This window comes from Anser cygnoides, chromosome 19 (assembly GCF_040182565.1).
Source record: "Anser cygnoides isolate HZ-2024a breed goose chromosome 19, Taihu_goose_T2T_genome, whole genome shotgun sequence".
NCBI lineage: Eukaryota > Metazoa > Chordata > Aves > Anseriformes > Anatidae > Anser > Anser cygnoides.
The window spans coordinates 12,218,127-12,235,030 of NC_089891.1; the positions used below are offsets into that span (position 1 = coordinate 12,218,127).

The following is a 16,904-nucleotide window of genomic DNA, read 5'->3' on the forward strand; positions in this document are numbered from 1 at the left end:
AGCCTGTTGGAGGAGACACAGAGGGGACGTGGGGAGGGCTGGGGGTGGTGGCCGCAGCACTTCACCTGCTGGTCGTTCCCACGGCCCCCACCCCTGATGCTGCAGCAATGTGCTGGTGTGAAGACACTCAGGTGGCCTTGAGATTATGGGAGACAGAAAATGGGCGTAAACTGTGTCTTAGTCAGGGGTGCCCCATTAGGAGTGTGATGGGATTCTTCTCTTCCCTTGAAAAGGCCAGAATAAATACTAGGTCAAAAATCTCTCCTTGCCCTTTTAGTGGAAGAAACGGTTTGCCATCAGGGGAAATATCTCACCAAGGAAGAGGGGAGAGAGAAGAGGCGATGCAGCGACCATAGCAGAAAATTTGGGAGTTCTGTTTTAACTCTTTGCCACCACTAAGCTACAAAAGGGCAAGTTTCCTGATGAATTAGTAGCTGTAGAGTTTAGTTAATGAGTGTATTTGACATCCTTGGATACAAGGTAGTGAAGACGTTAGAAGTAATTTGGACTGTGAAGCAATAGCTGCATTTCACCCCAAAGGTGGCTTCAGTTCACTGACAAATGTAAAGATTTCTGCATTCCTGCTTGCACTGTGGAGACTTAAACGACCACACCGAAGACGGACAAAAATTGGTTGCTTAATGGAGATGTTTTTCTCATAAAGCCTGAGTGAAGCTGCACTCAATACGTTTGGGGATACGATAGATTAGATAGTTTGCAGAATCCGTTAATAGAGTTCTCAAAGCACTTCACTATCCATCTCAATGAAAGGCGTTATATAAATGTAAGCTCATTTGTTATCATTATCTTTCTTTGTCTCTTCACAATCTGTATAATTTGCTAGGTTATCAGGCTATGTGTGTTTAAAAACACATGATAGATGTAACCTCAGCAGACAGTCACTGCTTTTCTCAGTCTTAAGAGCAGAAATCTTTCCTTAAACGCTCTGTAGCCGGTATAGATCCATATCAGCTCTGACTCAGCGACAAAACAAAGCCAATACACTAGAAATAGAAGCCAGCGAATTCTGCTGGACCCTTCTGAGCCTGTCAAAAGCATTCAGAGCAGACGTCCCATTTTCCAGCGTACCTTCCAGCAAGCACACCTTCCCACAGCGGGCAGGCTGGGCTCCGCGTTCTCCTGAACCAGAACTGAGCCGGCTAACAAGGAGTAACTCAGCATTTTACTGGACATTGCTGAGAAATTCTTGTACCGTCTTCCTGAACGTGGGAATTGGAGAGCTCTTTCACGGAGCAGCCTTTGGAAATGCCCAGCACAATGATGCAGGGATTGCTTCAGAATCAGAGCCACGAAGGTCTGGTTTTATGTTGAGCGAAGAAGAGGCAACAACCAAGAGACTTGGATGCAACCAAAACAAACCCTGAACGGAACATACAGCCTGGGCTGCCCCATGCAATGTTTACCACTGATGTCCTTTTAAATGGGGAAATCCAAAAATCTCTTCCTACACCCAAGAAATGTAACTGTCCATGGAAGCAGCATGCTTCCCTAGTCCTCTTTTTACCATTCCCATGAAATAAACCATCTGAGAACTTTTCCTTATGCCTAGGATATTTCAGACTCAGATTTCTGATAGAGAGTGACACAACGATCAGCATTTATTTTCTAAGTCCTGGTGGGCTTCATGGCTGATATGCTAGCTGCTGAAATTCCAGCAGGTTTCAGAGAAATAATGTGACCAGACTTATCATAATTAATGGAAACAAGATGAATATATACACGAACTTCTCATTTACACTGGGGAACATCCATACAGCAGGAAAGTAAAGGCTTTTCAACATGGTAAAATAAGCAGTACATAAATCTAATGTGTGAATTTATAGTACGCTAATGACTTCCCATTAAACTGCTGATTGAACAGTCAGGATGTGGCAAGCACGAGAAGCTTACTCCTCTTCCAGAGACCATGCCAAGAGTTTCTGTCCTTGGAAGCAGTGCAGCACAGCTAGCGTATTCTGGGTTCACAATTTAACTTATTTTAGATTTCTCATGCAGAAAAGCCCTCAGAAGCAAGGCAACCAGACCCACAGACCACATACTGACAACATTATTACTGCGCACAAGCCAAAGCCGGGCATTGCTGATGTTCCCAAGTTCGGATGGCATTCAGCTCTAGAAGCAAAGTGCAAAGTACTGTAACAGACACTAAAAGAAACGCGCACCCCTCCAGGTGTCCTGGAGCCCAGAGTTTTGCAAGTCTTTCACCTCCAAAGATCCTGCTTCTGCTGCCTATCCCAGTGCTGGTTGTAGCCTTCACTGGGCCCCTGCCACTCGCTGCACCTTCAGCTCAAGAAGCGCCAGCTCTGCTTACCGGCCAAAACGTCTCCAGCTCCACTTACTGCCTGGAAGCAGCTTCTGTGTCATTCCAGTTACACTTACTATCTGCTGCTTAAATCTTGGAAGAGGAATCAATAACGTACCCAGCCCTAATGGCATCCTTGCCAGCAGAGAATCTTCAATGTCATGAGAGCTCCTCTCCCCACTAAAAGCTACATTTTAGGTGAGGGTCATGCCTCGCAGCAGGCAAATGCGATGAATTCCTATTGCATTAGAGCCTTTTTCTCTCTGCTGCCTTTAAAACCTTGCTGTGTTTTAACCGAACCATCACCGACCAACACAAATTGACTTTGGCACCGGCAGCCTGTTCCCTCGCCCACCACCGAGGGAGTGCCCAGCTTCTCCCGGGGCACGAGCAGGCGCCTGGGCAGAGCTCCCTGCTCCAGGGCTGGCGTGTACCTGTGCCTGCACACAGACCCGCACGACTCCGACAGGCTGCCCCTCTGCGTCCCGTGCACTTGGAAGCCCCTCCAGAGCCATCCTGCTGTCTGTCCATCCGCCCTTCAAATCCCTCCCGAAGGCGCACACGGAGGCATGCCCAGCCTCCACACACATTAACATAATAAAGCAGAAAGCGTGGGAGAAAGAGAGCAGGAGACTGCGAAAAATAATAAATAATCACACAAAAAACTGGGGCACAACAGTGTCTCTGGCTTTTGATGTTTTCCTCGCATCCTGCCCCGCCTGTGCAAAATTTCTCCTGTGAAAACGGAGCGCTGCAAGGTGGGACGAAGCCCCGGAGCCACGGGGACATGGGGCTGTTTCGGGACGGAGGCAGCAGCAGGATTACAGCTAAATATTGAAGCTATCAAAGCAGCTTAAGGGATTTAGGAACCCACTCCCCATTATTATCCTCTCTGTAGTGGGAGGGAAGCGATCTTTTGCAGAGACCTCAAGCAAACACCAGGACTGTGCTGGCTTCCGAAACACCCCATGATGGTTAGGAATTTCTCCTCCTTTTTTGGACAGAGAAAAAAAAATCACGAGTGCGGTTTCTTATGAGAAACGGAGTCACGGTTTGTCCCTGCCGGCAGCCCCGCACCCCCCAAGGCGACAGCAGCAGGACCAGAGCCCGCCGGGGCCGGGAGCTCCACGTGCGGCCACGGAGCCGCGTCCATCACCCGCTGCCTCCTGCAGCAGGTAAATCCCAGAAAAGCCAGAAACGACTTGAAGGATGGTCTTGGAGGAAGAGCTGGTGGTTCTTCTGATGCGTGCGCGTATGTGCGGATAGGGCTGGAAATTACTGTACAAATCAATTCCGAAACTGAGAGGCGGATGTGGGATGTTTCAAACCTGCCTCCATTCAAATCCGCTGCTGAAGAGTCGCAACAAAACTTCATTAACAAAACACGATGCCGGGCCCTAGTCCTCCTCCCGTCCCCCAGTTCCTGCTGCAGGACAGCTCCGCTGACGGTAAAGAGATTTTTAATTTGCGCCAGCACAAGGCGGTGGAGAAGGCTCTCTGTGATCTCTGCAAAGGCATCGGCATCCTCTCCTTAGGGACTCCCGGGCTCCCAGCTAATTCCCCGGCAGCCTGCACAAGACGCAGACCAGCTCCTGTCCTAGAGCCCCGGGGCACAGCACGCGTTTCTGACCGCGCTCCTCGGGCGTTACCGCCTTCCTCCTGCACGAACCAGACCCCGGATCGGTAAATGGGGTGCCGTGAGAGCAGAGAACCTGGGAACCTGGCCCCTTTTTGTCTCATTTGTGGCTGCTAACCAGAGGCACAGCTTAATGCTCAGTTCTGCTCTCCAAAGAAGCCTCTCGCAGCTGGCAGGAGCCCAGCAGGAGCCCGGTATTGGCAGACGCCAAGTGTGAGCACTGCTCCTCTTCCAGCCCGTCGCGTCCTGCGCAGGGAGCATCACCCGGAACCCGAGCCCCTTCTGCAGCTCTCCCTGCAATTTTGGCTAATGCAAGATCAGTCCTCAAGCAGCCAAAATGGTTTCTCTGCTACACTTTTAAGGGAATGCTGCAGTTTTAAACCACAAATTAAATTTTTAATGAAACTTCATAACTGTTGTACCCAAATGTAATGTAATATTGATAGGAGCTGTGCATCCAGCTAGCATGAGATTGCCCTAGAAAGCTTTTTAGGATGTTATGCAATATATAGCTAAATTAATTATTTGCAATGAAAGGACCTATGTCTCTATAGCATCACTGAGACATACTAGTATGGAGAACACACTTTTCATTCTCGCTGGCTGTAAATGTCAGGCAATTTAGAAGGAAACTGACTTTTGAGATGGGAAGAACAAAAGAAAGGGAAGGAAAAAAGGAGAGAGATCGAATGTGTGAGTGAGAGAGGGAGAGAAACAGAGAGGGAGAGATCTGCAAAGAAAGACTGCAGCAAAATGCAGCAAATTTCAGAACTCCAGTCCAAAGTGTTTGTCTGCTACAGGAGGGAATACTCTGCCTCACAAACAGCGCGTTTGCACTAGCTACACACCATGCTCAGGCTGTTCTAATGAGATCTGTAAATTTTTGAAGGCATTAGAAAAAGGAAAAATTTTGCATATATTCTCCAGACTTAACCACGGAGCAGCTCAGAGGTGCGTGCTCATTTCAGGCGTCTCGTCTGGCTGCACAAGGCGAAGGGCTTTGGGAAGCACCCTGCTCCCGCGGCACCCACGCGGACAGCGGTGCTGTCGTGTGACCAGAGGTCCTGTCCTTGCTGTGCCCCGCCCCCCAAAAAAACAAGCCCTGATATTAAAAAACAGCCTCACTCCACTGCTGTGTCCTGCCCTAAGCACGCCGGGGCTGGGGGTGCAGCCAGGAGTGGGGCTGCAGGGGGTGGCCCCGGGGCCCTCGGAGGCACAGCCAGCGGCTCGGCTGCCCAGCACCTGCAGGCACAAACAGGAGGAGCTGGGTTTCTCGCCCGGTGAAGTCTACCCATTACTGTTTCCCATTGCAAAGCTGTTTCCATCCCATAATGGATCATATTGCTCCCACTGCACAGAGGAGACTTAACTGCGGAATCAGCGTTCCCCACAGGAGAATGGTTTGTGTACAGCAGGCTTCAAAACAGGAGAGAAAGCTTCCACTCCCTGCTCCCCAGGGCTCCGGCTCCTGGGATTAAAGAGATTTGTCCACTTTAAAAATGTCCTTTACGCATTTGTAGCTCTGCTGTGCTTACACAAAGGTTAGCTTTGGACAGACGGAATATTTACGGACTGCACCTCTGCACTGGACAACTGGCCAAGGGCACCGGAGAGCCAGGGCTTCTGGTCCCTGGGGGGAGCACCCTGGGCCACCCAAAATTATACGTGTCCATCATGAATACAAATGCGCCTGCTGGCTCCTGTTCAGAACTAAATCATCTCCAAGGGTCCCTGATAGCTGCGCTCAGCTCTTTTCATCTACAGAGCAATAAATCAGCCAGCTACAGAGAACGCTTCGGAAGAGGCGAGAAAAGAGTTAAAAATAATAGGGGCTCCATTATTCCATTATACCCATACAGCTCCTAAATCTGCAAAAGCAATAACAGATCCTACTGCATGATTCAGTGATTCTGGAAAAGCTGAAATCTTGATCATATTTTCTCGTCCTTTCCTCACATTAGGAGACACGGGGGTTATTTTGCTTATCTATTGTAGTGCAGCTTTGTTGTTTTTTCCTATCTAGGTATTTATACGGCCTCCATCACCATAGTATCGGAGTGTTTATTTTACTGCACCTGTCACCTTGGTCTCATCTCAGCATAATGTACTGTGGATGACAAAAGATTCCCAGTTAAATTGGTTCAGTGACACGAACAGCTTTGTCAATACCATGCAGATGTTAACAGCAGTGGGTACCAATTCAGCTGCCTCTAAGACCAGTTTTACACTGGTGTAATCGCATTGCCTGCAGTAACATTATTTTTAGTTTGCATTCCTGCCTGTGGCAGAAGAATTAGACCTGCAGTCTTTTCAGCCTTTTCCACAGCATCCCCTATTCCAAGGAAAAAAAAAAAAAAAAACAACAAAACAGCACAGAAAGGGAGAGCGGCCCAGAAAACCTCCCCTGCCTGTCCCCCTCCTTCACTCGCCTCTGCTCCAGTCTTGTTGCAGCCAAATGCTGTATGGCGCAGAGAGCAAAGAAGAGGAAAAGTAACCAGTGCGATAAAGCCAGAAGTGAAGAACCCGGGGGGAAACGCAGACTTCTCCCCAGCAGGTCCTGAAACAAAGCACACGGCACCGGCGGTGAGCTCCTCCAGGGCTTTTCGGCCCTGAACTGTTGAGCAGGGGCAGGACCAGGTCAGGAGCAGAAGCCTCAGGAAGGACGACGAGGCTCTGTGACCCCACAGCCCACATAACCACGTAAGCGTCGGGACAGTTTTGATGGAAGAGGACAACGAAAGCGCCCCAGGAGCCCAGCGCGGGCACTGCAGAACCGCTGCCACCTTCCCAGGCTTCGTGGCCACTTTGTCCCGGTGCTGCGCCCAGTTCCCCGGGCTGGGCATCAGGGGTCGTGCCCAACCGAGGCAGAGGGGGGGATCTGACAGCTTTGCCGTACGCTTTCCGCTGTGCCCAACAGCCTCAAGCCTCTGGGTTTGGCCATGCAACGCTGCTTTAGCTGTAACCTGCAGAGTGCTGCTGGATGAGGAACTCGCCTCCCCAGGGCAGCTGAGAAAGCCTGCGAGAAGGCAGCGCTTTGTGCCACGGTGGTGTGTCATAAAACTCTCGGGGCTAGGTAAACGCTTGCAACAGAAAAGGCACCAAACTGAGTCACCGGGCCGCGAGCGGTGCCCGCGTGCGCCAGCTCCTGCGGAGCGCTCCTCGGGTCTGCGCTCCAGGGCGGGGAGAAGAGGGGAAAGGGCCGCGAAGGGGCTCCGCTGCAGCTCCACGGCCGGAAAGACAGACCTTGTGTGTTACTGACCCACCTCGCCAATAAATTAATTGCTTCACATTTCGCGGGAGGACTTGGCGTTACGTAAATACTCCGGCCCCGCGGGCTGCTGCAGTGCAGGGGCGGTGGGGCAGGCGGTGACCCGGGCTGGGAGGTCCGAAACCACCGGCGGTGCAGCAGCAGCAGCTCGGGTGCTCCCCAGCACCTGCAGCACCACAGAGCGGAGGCACGGCTAAAACCAGCGGGTGGGAGAGGCCCGGGGCTGGGGCTGGGGCTGGGGCTGGGGCCGGGGCCGGGGGGGGCCAAGGGAAGGCTCCGGGGCCCAGCCGCGGGGGCGAACCTCGCGCTGACGAGGACCGGTTGCTGGAGGTGAGGAAGGCGGCGGTGCCGCTGGCCGCTGGAAGCACGGATCCAAACGCCACCTGGGGAGGGTTTTTGGTTTTTTTTCCCTGCTTAAAACGAAGAGAAGCGATCGCCTTCCCTCGCCCACAGCAGCGCCGCGGCTCCAGCACCTCGCTGCGCCTCCTTCCCAGGGCCGGGGCGGGGGGGGGTCGCGGTGCCCCGACCTCGCCCGGCGCCCTTCTGCCCCCCGAGCCCCCAGCGGGGGCCTGCCCGGCACCGGGGGGGGAGGCGGGGGGCCGGGGCGGCGAGGGGCCGCTTCGCCGCGCCGCGGGCAGCGGGGCCGGGACCGTGCCGCTCCCCACGGCGGCCCCGAGGTCCGCGCCCCCCCCCCCCCCCCCCGCGCCGCCTCGCCACGGACCCGGCGAGCCCGCGGAGCCCCCCCGGCGGCAGCCCGGGGAAACGCCGCGCCCGGCAGCCCCGACCCCGGCCGCGCTGCTCGCGGGGACGGGCGGCAGCCGGGCACCCCCGGGCGGCAACCGGGCACCCCCGGAGCACGGGCGGTCGCCCACGGACACGCAGCCGCGGCCCGGGCGCCCCCCGCACGCCCCCCCCCGCACCCCCGCAGGTGCCCGCCGCGGCCCCTCCGTGCTGCCCCGCGGCGCGCCCCCGCACGCTCCCGCTCCCGCTCCCGCTCCCGCCCACCCCCGCGGGACCCCCCCCGCCGCGCGGCCGGGATTCCACGCGCCGTGACGTCAGGGCGCGCGGCCCCGCCCGGGCGCTATAAGAGCGGCCGCGTGCCGCAGTGGGCCCGGCGGAGAGCGGCGGAGCCGGCCCCGCAGCAGCCCCGCACCCGGCCCCGCCATGGCCGCGGCGCTGCCCGCCGGGCTCCCGCTGCTGCTGGCGCTGCTGCTGCTGGCGCCGCGCGGCCGCGCGCAGGGCTTCGGGCAGAGCCGCTTCGTCTGCACCTCGGTGCCGCTGGACGGGGACGTGTGCGCCGCCACCGCGCAGGGCTCCGGCTCGGCCGAGGAGCTGAAGAGCACGGTGCTGCAGCTGCGGGAGACGGTGCTGCAGCAGAAGGAGACCATCATGAACCAGAAGGAGACGATCCGCGAGCTGACGGCCAAGCTGGGCAGGTGCGAGAGCCAGAGCGTGCTGGAGGCGCCGCCCGGCGAGCCCAAGGGCGGCGGGGCCGGCAGGAGGCAGCCCGGCTTCGCCAAGAACACCATGGGGGACCTGTCCCGGGCGCCGGCCGCGGAGACCCTGAGCCAGCTGGGGCAGACCCTGCAGTCCCTCAAGACCCGCCTGGAGAACCTGGAGGTACGCGGCCCGGCCCGGCCCGGCCCGCCGGACACCCCCGGGGCGCGGAGCCGGGCGGTAAGTGCGGCGCTAACGGCCCCGCGCCCCTCCTCGCTCCTCGCAGCAGTTCAGCAGGATGAACTCCTCCGGCCAGACCACCAACCTGAAGGACATACTGCAGAACAAAATCGACGACCTGGAGAAGCAGGTCCTGTCCCGGGTGAACAGCCTGGAGGAAGGCAAGTTCAACCCCAAGAACGAGTCCGAGGAGCGGGGCAAGATCGAGAGCACCCTCACGTCGCTGCACCAACGCATCAGCGACCTGGAGAAAGGTACCGGCCGCTCCTCCGCCCCGAGCCCCCGGCCGCGGGACGCCCCCGGTGCCCGCCCGGTGCCCACCCGGTGCCCGGCGGCAGGAGCCGGGGGTGCCGCGGGCGCTGCCGTGCCGGGGATTAGGGCCCGAGCGGAGCCGCGCCGGAGGGATTTGCTCCTCACTGCCGTCTCAAGGCCCGTTGCATAACGGGGTGGGGAGGGGGGCAGAATCCCCCCCCCCTCGGCGGGTGGCAGGGGGTCCCAGCGCGCCTCCGCCCCGCAGGCCAGAAGGACAACCGGCCCCCGGACAGGTTCCAGCTCACCTTCCCGCTGCGCACCAACTACATGTACGCCAAGGTGAAGAAGAGCCTGCCCGAGATGTACGCCTTCAGCGTCTGCATGTGGATCAAGTCCAGCGCCTCCCCCGGCATGGGCACCCCCTTCTCCTACGCCGTGCCCGGGCAGGCCAACGAGCTGGTGCTCATCGAGTGGGGCAACAACCCCATGGAGATCCTCATCAATGACAAGGTACGGCACCGGGGGGGGGGGGGTACAGCACGGGGGGACTGGCTGGGGCGGGGGGGTGGCAGGCATCGCGGGGAGGGGGGACCGCCACCGCCCTGACCCCCACCCGTAGGTGGCCAAGCTGCCCTTTGTCATCAACGACGGCAAGTGGCACCACATCTGCGTCACCTGGACCACGCGGGACGGCGTGTGGGAGGCCTACCAGGACGGCACGCAGACGGGCAGCGGCGAGAACCTGGCGCCCTACCACCCCATCAAGCCCCAGGGCGTCCTGGTGCTGGGCCAGGAGCAGGTAAGGGCCGGCGGAGGGGTGGGCGCGGGGCTCTGAGCCCTGCCGGGTGCCCCCCCCCCCCGTCTCCCCCCCAGCCCTGACAGCCGCCACCCCCGCAGGACACGCTGGGCGGCGGGTTCGACGCCACGCAGGCCTTCGTGGGGGAGCTGGCCCACTTCAACGTGTGGGACCGCAAGCTGAGCCCCGGCGAGGTGTACGGCCTGGCCACCTGCAGCAGCAAGGCTCTTTCGGGAAACGTCATCGCCTGGGCCGAGGCCAACATCGACATCTACGGCGGGGCCACCAAGTGGACTTTCGAGGCCTGTCGCCAGCTCAACTAGGGCCACGGACAAGCGAGAGAAGCCTCCTCATTGGGTTCTTTTATTTATTTTTGTTTTCCTCCTTTTTTTTTTTTCTTTTTTTTTTTTTTTTGCGCAAAAACAACTGAGAACGAAGCCACGGGGCTGCCCGCCCCCGGAGCCCCACGACCGTCTGGTTTCTGTCTTGCCAACGTCCTTCAACGCCTGCGTGCCTTGGCCTGGCGCGGCTGCGCCCCCGTCCTGCTCCCCTCTCCCCCCCCCGCCCCGGGTCCATCTCCCCGCTTCGCCCGGCCCCGCTCCAGCCCTGGGCATCGTCGCCTTAAAGGCTGCGGTGGAGCGGGGCACCTCTCCCTGCAGCCCCCCGGGGGGGGGGGAAGCAGCACTCCGGAGCCGGTGGAGGACTGCAGCCCCCCCAACCCGCTCGTGCTCCCCCCCGGGGCCCCTCGCCACCCCTGGAGCTGGGGCTCGGCAGCGCCCGGGGCTCTGAGGTGGCGAGGATCCCCCCCCCCATTCTCCTTCCTGCCCCGGGAGGGGTAGAACCTGTGCCCCCCCCCCGGCTGGCACCGCTTCCCCAGCACCACAGCCATAGCCCCGGGCCGCGGGGCAGGAGCGGGGCCCCCCCGGCCCCCTCGCTCCCCGACCTGCCTCACTCAGGTACGTCCTCCCGGCCGCTGCCTGCAGCCCCCAAGGCCTCCTCCGCGCCATAGCTGGTGAAAAAAAATAGCCTTTACCGTCCCCGGGAAGTTTAGCTACCACTGAGAAGTCTGAAGCCTTTCTGCTTTTGATAATACAATATATTGTTTCTCTTACTGTAAAAGGAAGTTTATTACCAATAATAAAAAAAAAGGTATTTTTATGAAGAAAAAAGAATATAGAATTAAGCAGTGCTCCCTGAGAAAAAGTACTTTGAGATTCTGCAGGAGAGAAAAAAAAAAAAAGAGATAAAGAAGCGTATTTTGAAATAAATGCATTTTGTATGGTTTTCCTTTTCTAAACTCCTGGTTTGTACTACAGATCGCAGAAATCACCCCGCAGCCCCCCCCCCACTGAACCCCCCCCCCCGGGGGCAGTGGAGGCTGAGGCCGAGAATTCACACAGGGCTCCAGAGCCGCCCCGACCACCTCCAGCGACGGCAAATCGGCGACGCGCGACGTGGACGGGCCCCGCGGGGCCGAGGCTGACGCTGGTGAGGAGCACGGGGCTGGCGCGGGACGGGCGGCACGCGCGGCGACACGCACACCAGATCGAGTTCCCCTTGGTACAAACTGTGGCTCAGGGCAGCGTCTTTTAACTGTGCTCTTTTTAAAAAACCACCTCGAGTTAATTTGAGTTCCTCTTAAGAACCTGCTCCCGTCAGCGAAGCGACAAGCACGACCTGCTGAGAAGAACGAGGCCGCCGAAAAGGTTGAAGCCCCGGTCCCGCTTGCGTCTGATTTGCCAAAAAAAATAAAAAGGGTGTGATACCAACGCAGTGTACATAGTGTATAGTAGGGGAGAGAGTAAGCGTATCTCAATTTGTCATTATTTTGCTAACCAAAGCTGTAAGATTTCCTATTACTTGCTATTGTCTCCTTTGGATTTTGAATGGGTTACGATATACTACGCATCCAGTCCGCATCAGCAGTTCTGAAAATGCACTGTTTCTACTGATACTCATGCTTTTTCCATTTTATTGCCGGGATTACATGAATTGTTGACTTTATTTTTACACAATAAAGAGTGAAGAAAGACAGGGGGCTCTCTGAAGTGCTCTGTCAGCTGCCCGGGCAGCCCACGCTCAGCACCCCCGGGCAGGTCCCATCCTTCTGCAGGGAAGACTTTGGCGTACGCAGGGATTTCTGCCCGCTGCGGAGCCGGGCCGAGCCTGGGGGGCTGGCTGCAGCACCCACACCACCCGATCTCATCCTTCCCTGCTGTGTGCGGCACCATCGTGCACAGCAGCGTTTTTTTTTCTTTTTTCCTGATTTCTGGAAGACTCGGGCTGGAAGCCAAAGTCCCTCTGGCTCTCCCTGAAGGCGACAGCCGTGTCCTGCAGCGAGTGCTCCCGCGGCCCCCGCTGCCAGCGGCCCTGGCCCTGGGGGGGACCCTACAAGGCACCTGGGGCGCGGGGTGGTGCCGGGGCAGAGCCCAGCGGCGGCTGCCCCCGTGCCGCTGAGGCTGGGACGTGGCCGTGTGGGGCAGCCGGCATTATTTCCTGCGATTGCTTCGAATTCCCACTTGTTGCACATCTGCTGCGCAACAGGCTTGCCAGATGAGTTGCTTTTAGCATGGAAGATACAAGTAGGAAAGCCGCCGTGTGCTCCTAATAACCAGGCAGAAACAATTCCCCCCCCCCCCCCCGGCCTGTAATCCCCCCGCAGCCCCTTGCAGATGGAAGGGGAGACGGATGGCGCTGCAGCCTCGGGCACCGGCAGCCCCTGGGGACACCGGCGCTCCCTTCCTCGCCCCATAAGAGCAAGGACGAGGTGGCACAGCCCCAGGGGATGCCGCTGGCTCTAGAGTGGAGCTCTAACGGCAGGAACAGACCCGTCAGCGAGGGGGAAGCGTCCCAGCATCACACCCCGACATGCTGACAGTCACCACGTGGAAGGGACGGGGAAGGCAGCGAGCCGGGACCCGGACACGGGGCACGAGGGGCCAGGGGGACGCCGCGGTCCCGGCTCCCTGGGGCTGGCGAGGGCACGGCCGTGGTGAGACTCCCGCAGCCCTTAGGGCTGCATCTGCCCAAGCAGTGCCTGCAGGCGGTTGCAGCCTCTGCCGCTGACTCCCCTGACCGTGCACCTGGGCCCCCCGTGTCCCCCGCTGCCAAGGCCACCCCGTGGCTCCCCTCCTCCCCCAGCGGGTGCCAGCCCGCCATAAAGCCTGCGTTCCCTCGGCACGCTGGCTCCCGGGGCTGCTCCGGGCCCTTTTAAGGGTGCCTCAGTGTTTCAATACAGCCAGCAACGTAAAGGGTGAGGGAGTGGGAGGCTGCCTCGAACCGCGCCGCAGGTCTGATGGCATTTCTGGAGGCCCAGCGCGTTTCCTGCGCCTCCAGCCAGGGCCAGAAGCAGATGCGGAATTACGGGCGCTCGGTACCCTTGGCAGGAGACCGTCAGCCTCAGGAATCCTCCTGGGGCTAAAGGTAAAATGATCCATCAAAACGGTTTTAGGGCAATTTACTGAGCCCCACAGGGGAGAGGCTGAGAGCGTAACATGCCACTCACCAGTCGCTCTCGCAGGTGATTAAAAAGAAGGCACAGATGGGCTGCCAAGGGAGCCTCAGCCAAGGCTCGTAGGTGGACAGGAGGGGGATCAACGCAGGCACAGGAATTAAATCAGAGGAGTGATGCCAGAGGACACAGAAGGGGTGCTGAGAACGGTGCAACCGAGGGTTCCCCCCCCCCCCCCAGTTCCTCAGATCCCACCGGGTGTAGAAGCGATTCGGATCAGCAGCCCGACAGCCTCACAGCCGCGCGGTGCAACCACAAGCCCCCCCCCCCCCCCTCCCCTCGGCCCCCCCAGCAGCCGCTCCCCGACCCCCCGGTTCCTGGAGCTCTGTGGGTGCAGACACCGAACCTCTCCCCCCGCCCCGGGAACCAGCTGCTCCGAGGACAGGCTGCTCGGTTTCGTGGCAGTGGGAGCAGCCTACATCTCTGCAAGGCGAATGCTATTTTTACTCGGCAAACAGGCGGCAGCTCCGGCATTGTTCTCCATCGCTGCCAGCCCCCCGGCCCTGCCCCAGCTCCGAGCAGGGACATGGTGGGGGGGTGACAGTCACCCCCCAGTCACCCCCCGGCCATTCCAGCAGCTGGGATGAAACGCCAGCGCCCGCCCGCTCCTGCAGGAGAGGGGAGCGATGCTGTCAGCTGGAGCGCGTGCTGCACCGCAGTTCAAACTGCAATAAAAAACCTACACTAACAGGCTTTTTTTTTTTTTCTCCCTTTCCTGCCATCGCTGTGCCTGGAGCGGGGCCGCCTTGCTCGCAGGGCGGGTGGCAGCGGCAGGCGGGGAGGCTGCGTGTGCGAGAGGGGCTGGTGCAGGGGCGATGGCCGCGGGGGCTCAGCCGAGCCGAAGGACCGAGCGCCGGCGGAGCAGAGGCTTCCACATCGGGGGGTGACAACCCCTGCTCATCGCCTCGGTGCCCCACAAAAAGCTGTGGGCATTGTCCCCCCCTCCATGGGGACACAGTGGCCGCGGCCACCCCTGCCCAGCCCCCCCCCGGCACAGCTCAGCAGCTCCGGGTGCATCCTGCACATCGTGGTGCTCCCCAGCACCGCTGCAGCAATGCCAGCAGCGGACAGGGAGGATCCTGCGAGACGAGACGAGCAGCGCAGGCCCATCAATAGGATGGACGCACTGATCCTGACGCCTCACCCTGCAACTGGAAGCTGCTGCTTTGGGGCACGGAGCTGTTTAATGGCACCAGGAGCCAGCCCTGCCTCCGGGATGCTGGTGACAGCCAGCCCAGCACCCACGGGGAGAGCGTGGATAAGGGAGAGCGTTTCCCGCGCCAGCGCTGAGTGCATTAAATCCAGGGGGCTTTTAGAGCAGCGGAGCAGATGGAGATCTTGGGCTGCGTGAGGACAGGCCCCGCGACGCGGGGAGGTGGCTCAGAAATATTGACAGGGGCGAGGGAGAGTTCTTAAGGGCAGGACACAGCTGGGATTTACAGCTCTGATCCGACTTCTCGCTGGCAGCTCACATGGGAGGGAAACCACTCTCACGCACGGGCACCTCGCGCCCCTCTGCCCGGCTGTTTCTGGATCCTTCCTTCCCAAGTCACTGCCTCCCCTGCTGCTGGCTGCGGAAGGAGAGCTCTGCCCTCCCGGGGGTCCCTAACCCCCCCCCCCCCCATTGCACATCACTGACACGTGCCACGATCCTGCTGGTGCCACGCCAGCAGGACTGGGACCCCCCCCCGCTACAGCGGACGTGCACCCCTGCTGTGCTCAGCACTTTGCATCCCTGCTGAACCTTTCGGAGCACACCTTGCTTTCTGCACCCCACAGCTCTCTCGGAAGCGAGCCTTCACCAAGAAGTGAACCCAGCCTCCCACCCCCAGCAGGGGCGCAGAGCTGCTGGGGAAGCGGGGCTGGCCCTGCCGTCTCCCCTTCTCAGAACATTTCTGCATCCTTTTCCTGGGCTTCCCCTCCTGTGACATTACCAGCCGCCGCTGAACGCCACCTTGGCGGAGCTGAGCCAATTTCTTCCACCCTTCCCGTCCATCCCTGATGGCTTCCAGAGGGGCCGGGATCTCAGCAGAAGCCTCAGGCGGCACCGAGGGGTGTGGGGGAAGCTCCTCGCGTGGGGACCCCAGGAGGGGCAGCCCCAGCTCAGACACAGGGCGTGGGGAGAGCAGCCAGGCTGCCGCAGGAGGGTCCCCAGTGAAGCCACGAGCAGTGGAAGGAAGAACGTGTTCCACAGCTGATTAAAAATAGATGCAGCATCACACTAATTATGCTGTGTAATTAGCATTTGGTTTCTGCTCATCAGAAATCCACAGGGAGCGGAGCTGGACCCCAAGAGTCCTGTGGGCACCAAGCCCAGGCCCCAGGCAGGGTCGGGCTGCAGTGGGGCCGGGGCTGTGCCCTGCGCTCAGCCCAATGCCTGGCCCCCCGCATCGCCCCCCTGGGGACCCCAGCCCCAGCAGCACGGGTCCCTGCGCCCCCTTCTCCTGACTGCGCCCATCTGCACCCAGGCTGCCAGCAACAGATGACGGGATCCGCAGCGGTACTGGAAATCAGGTCAGCGATCGCCTGCAGCAGATTTTAACATTTATCATCCTGGCTGCTCTGCTGCAAGGCTCTTATGCAAGCCAGTGCGGCCACAGGGCCGCCCCCAGCCAGGTGCGCCCCCGAGTCCCCGTTGTCCTTACCTCCTCTACCTCCCCCCCCAACCCCGAGAGGCAAGAGCAGAAGCGCAGGGCTCCGGCAGCCGCTGCTCAGGAAAGCCGGGAATTAGCAGCCCCCAGGGAGCAGAGCCGAGCGCGGGCAGCCCTTGGCCACCCCCCAGGACATCACCCGGAGCTGGCCGAGCCCGGCACCGTCCCGCGCCCGAGCTGCGCCGATGCGAGGTTTGGAGGGGGCCGCGCCTGGCACTCGGCAGCACTCCCGCTCCTCTCTTCTGCTGCCCCACATCACCCATACGTCGGCGCTGTCAGCGGTCGTGAGCTCTGCCAAGGCGTGCAGGGCCCAGAGGAGCCCCCGGTGCCAGCCCCCCCCCAGCAGGGCCGCGTGCCCCCCACCAGCCCCGCACGTCCCCAGGGCAGCCCCGATGCTGCTGGAACTCGCGACTGCCCCGGGGCACGGCTGTGGTGGATGCCCTGCGGGGGAGCAGAGGTCCCCCAGCCCCCGGGGCTGTGCTGGCTCGCAGCCACATCCATGCCCCCCGTCCACCCGGCAGAGCTGTCACACCCCCAAAAACCAGGGCCCTTCCCGCAGGCTGGAAAGGGCGTCAGCATCCTGCACACGCCGTGGCTGCGGCTGTGGCCTCTTCTACCCCACGGCTCCTGGGATTTGGGAGCAGCTTCGGCATCCTCGGCTGCTTCCCCCGCTCCAGGCACTGCAGCGACAGGGCCCAAACACCGCCCGGGAGATCCCAGAGAAGGAGGCAAGAGAGCAGCCAGCCACACGGCGGGGGGCAAGGGGGGGCTATTTCCAGCAAAATAAAAC

The 16,904-nt window shown here is 59.7% G+C and overlaps 1 protein-coding gene across 2 annotated transcripts; it reads left to right on the forward strand.

Moving 5' to 3' along the window:
• Window positions 1-8,315: 8,315 nt before the first annotated feature.
• On the forward strand, window positions 8,316-11,984 carry NPTX1 (neuronal pentraxin 1). Of its 2 annotated transcripts, none has more exons than XM_048050377.2 (5): window positions 8,316-8,847; window positions 8,954-9,158; window positions 9,422-9,666; window positions 9,776-9,955; window positions 10,054-11,984. In XM_048050377.2, exons 1-5 carry the CDS (start codon window positions 8,392-8,394, stop codon window positions 10,273-10,275), a joined length of 1,308 nt encoding a protein of 435 aa, XP_047906334.2. In that variant the 5' UTR covers window positions 8,316-8,391; the 3' UTR covers window positions 10,276-11,984. The 2 variants fall into 2 exon arrangements, with proteins under 2 accessions (XP_047906334.2, XP_047906333.2); XM_048050376.2 differs by having other exon boundaries at window positions 8,319-8,847; window positions 8,951-9,158.
• Window positions 11,985-16,904: the final 4,920 nt, after the last annotated feature.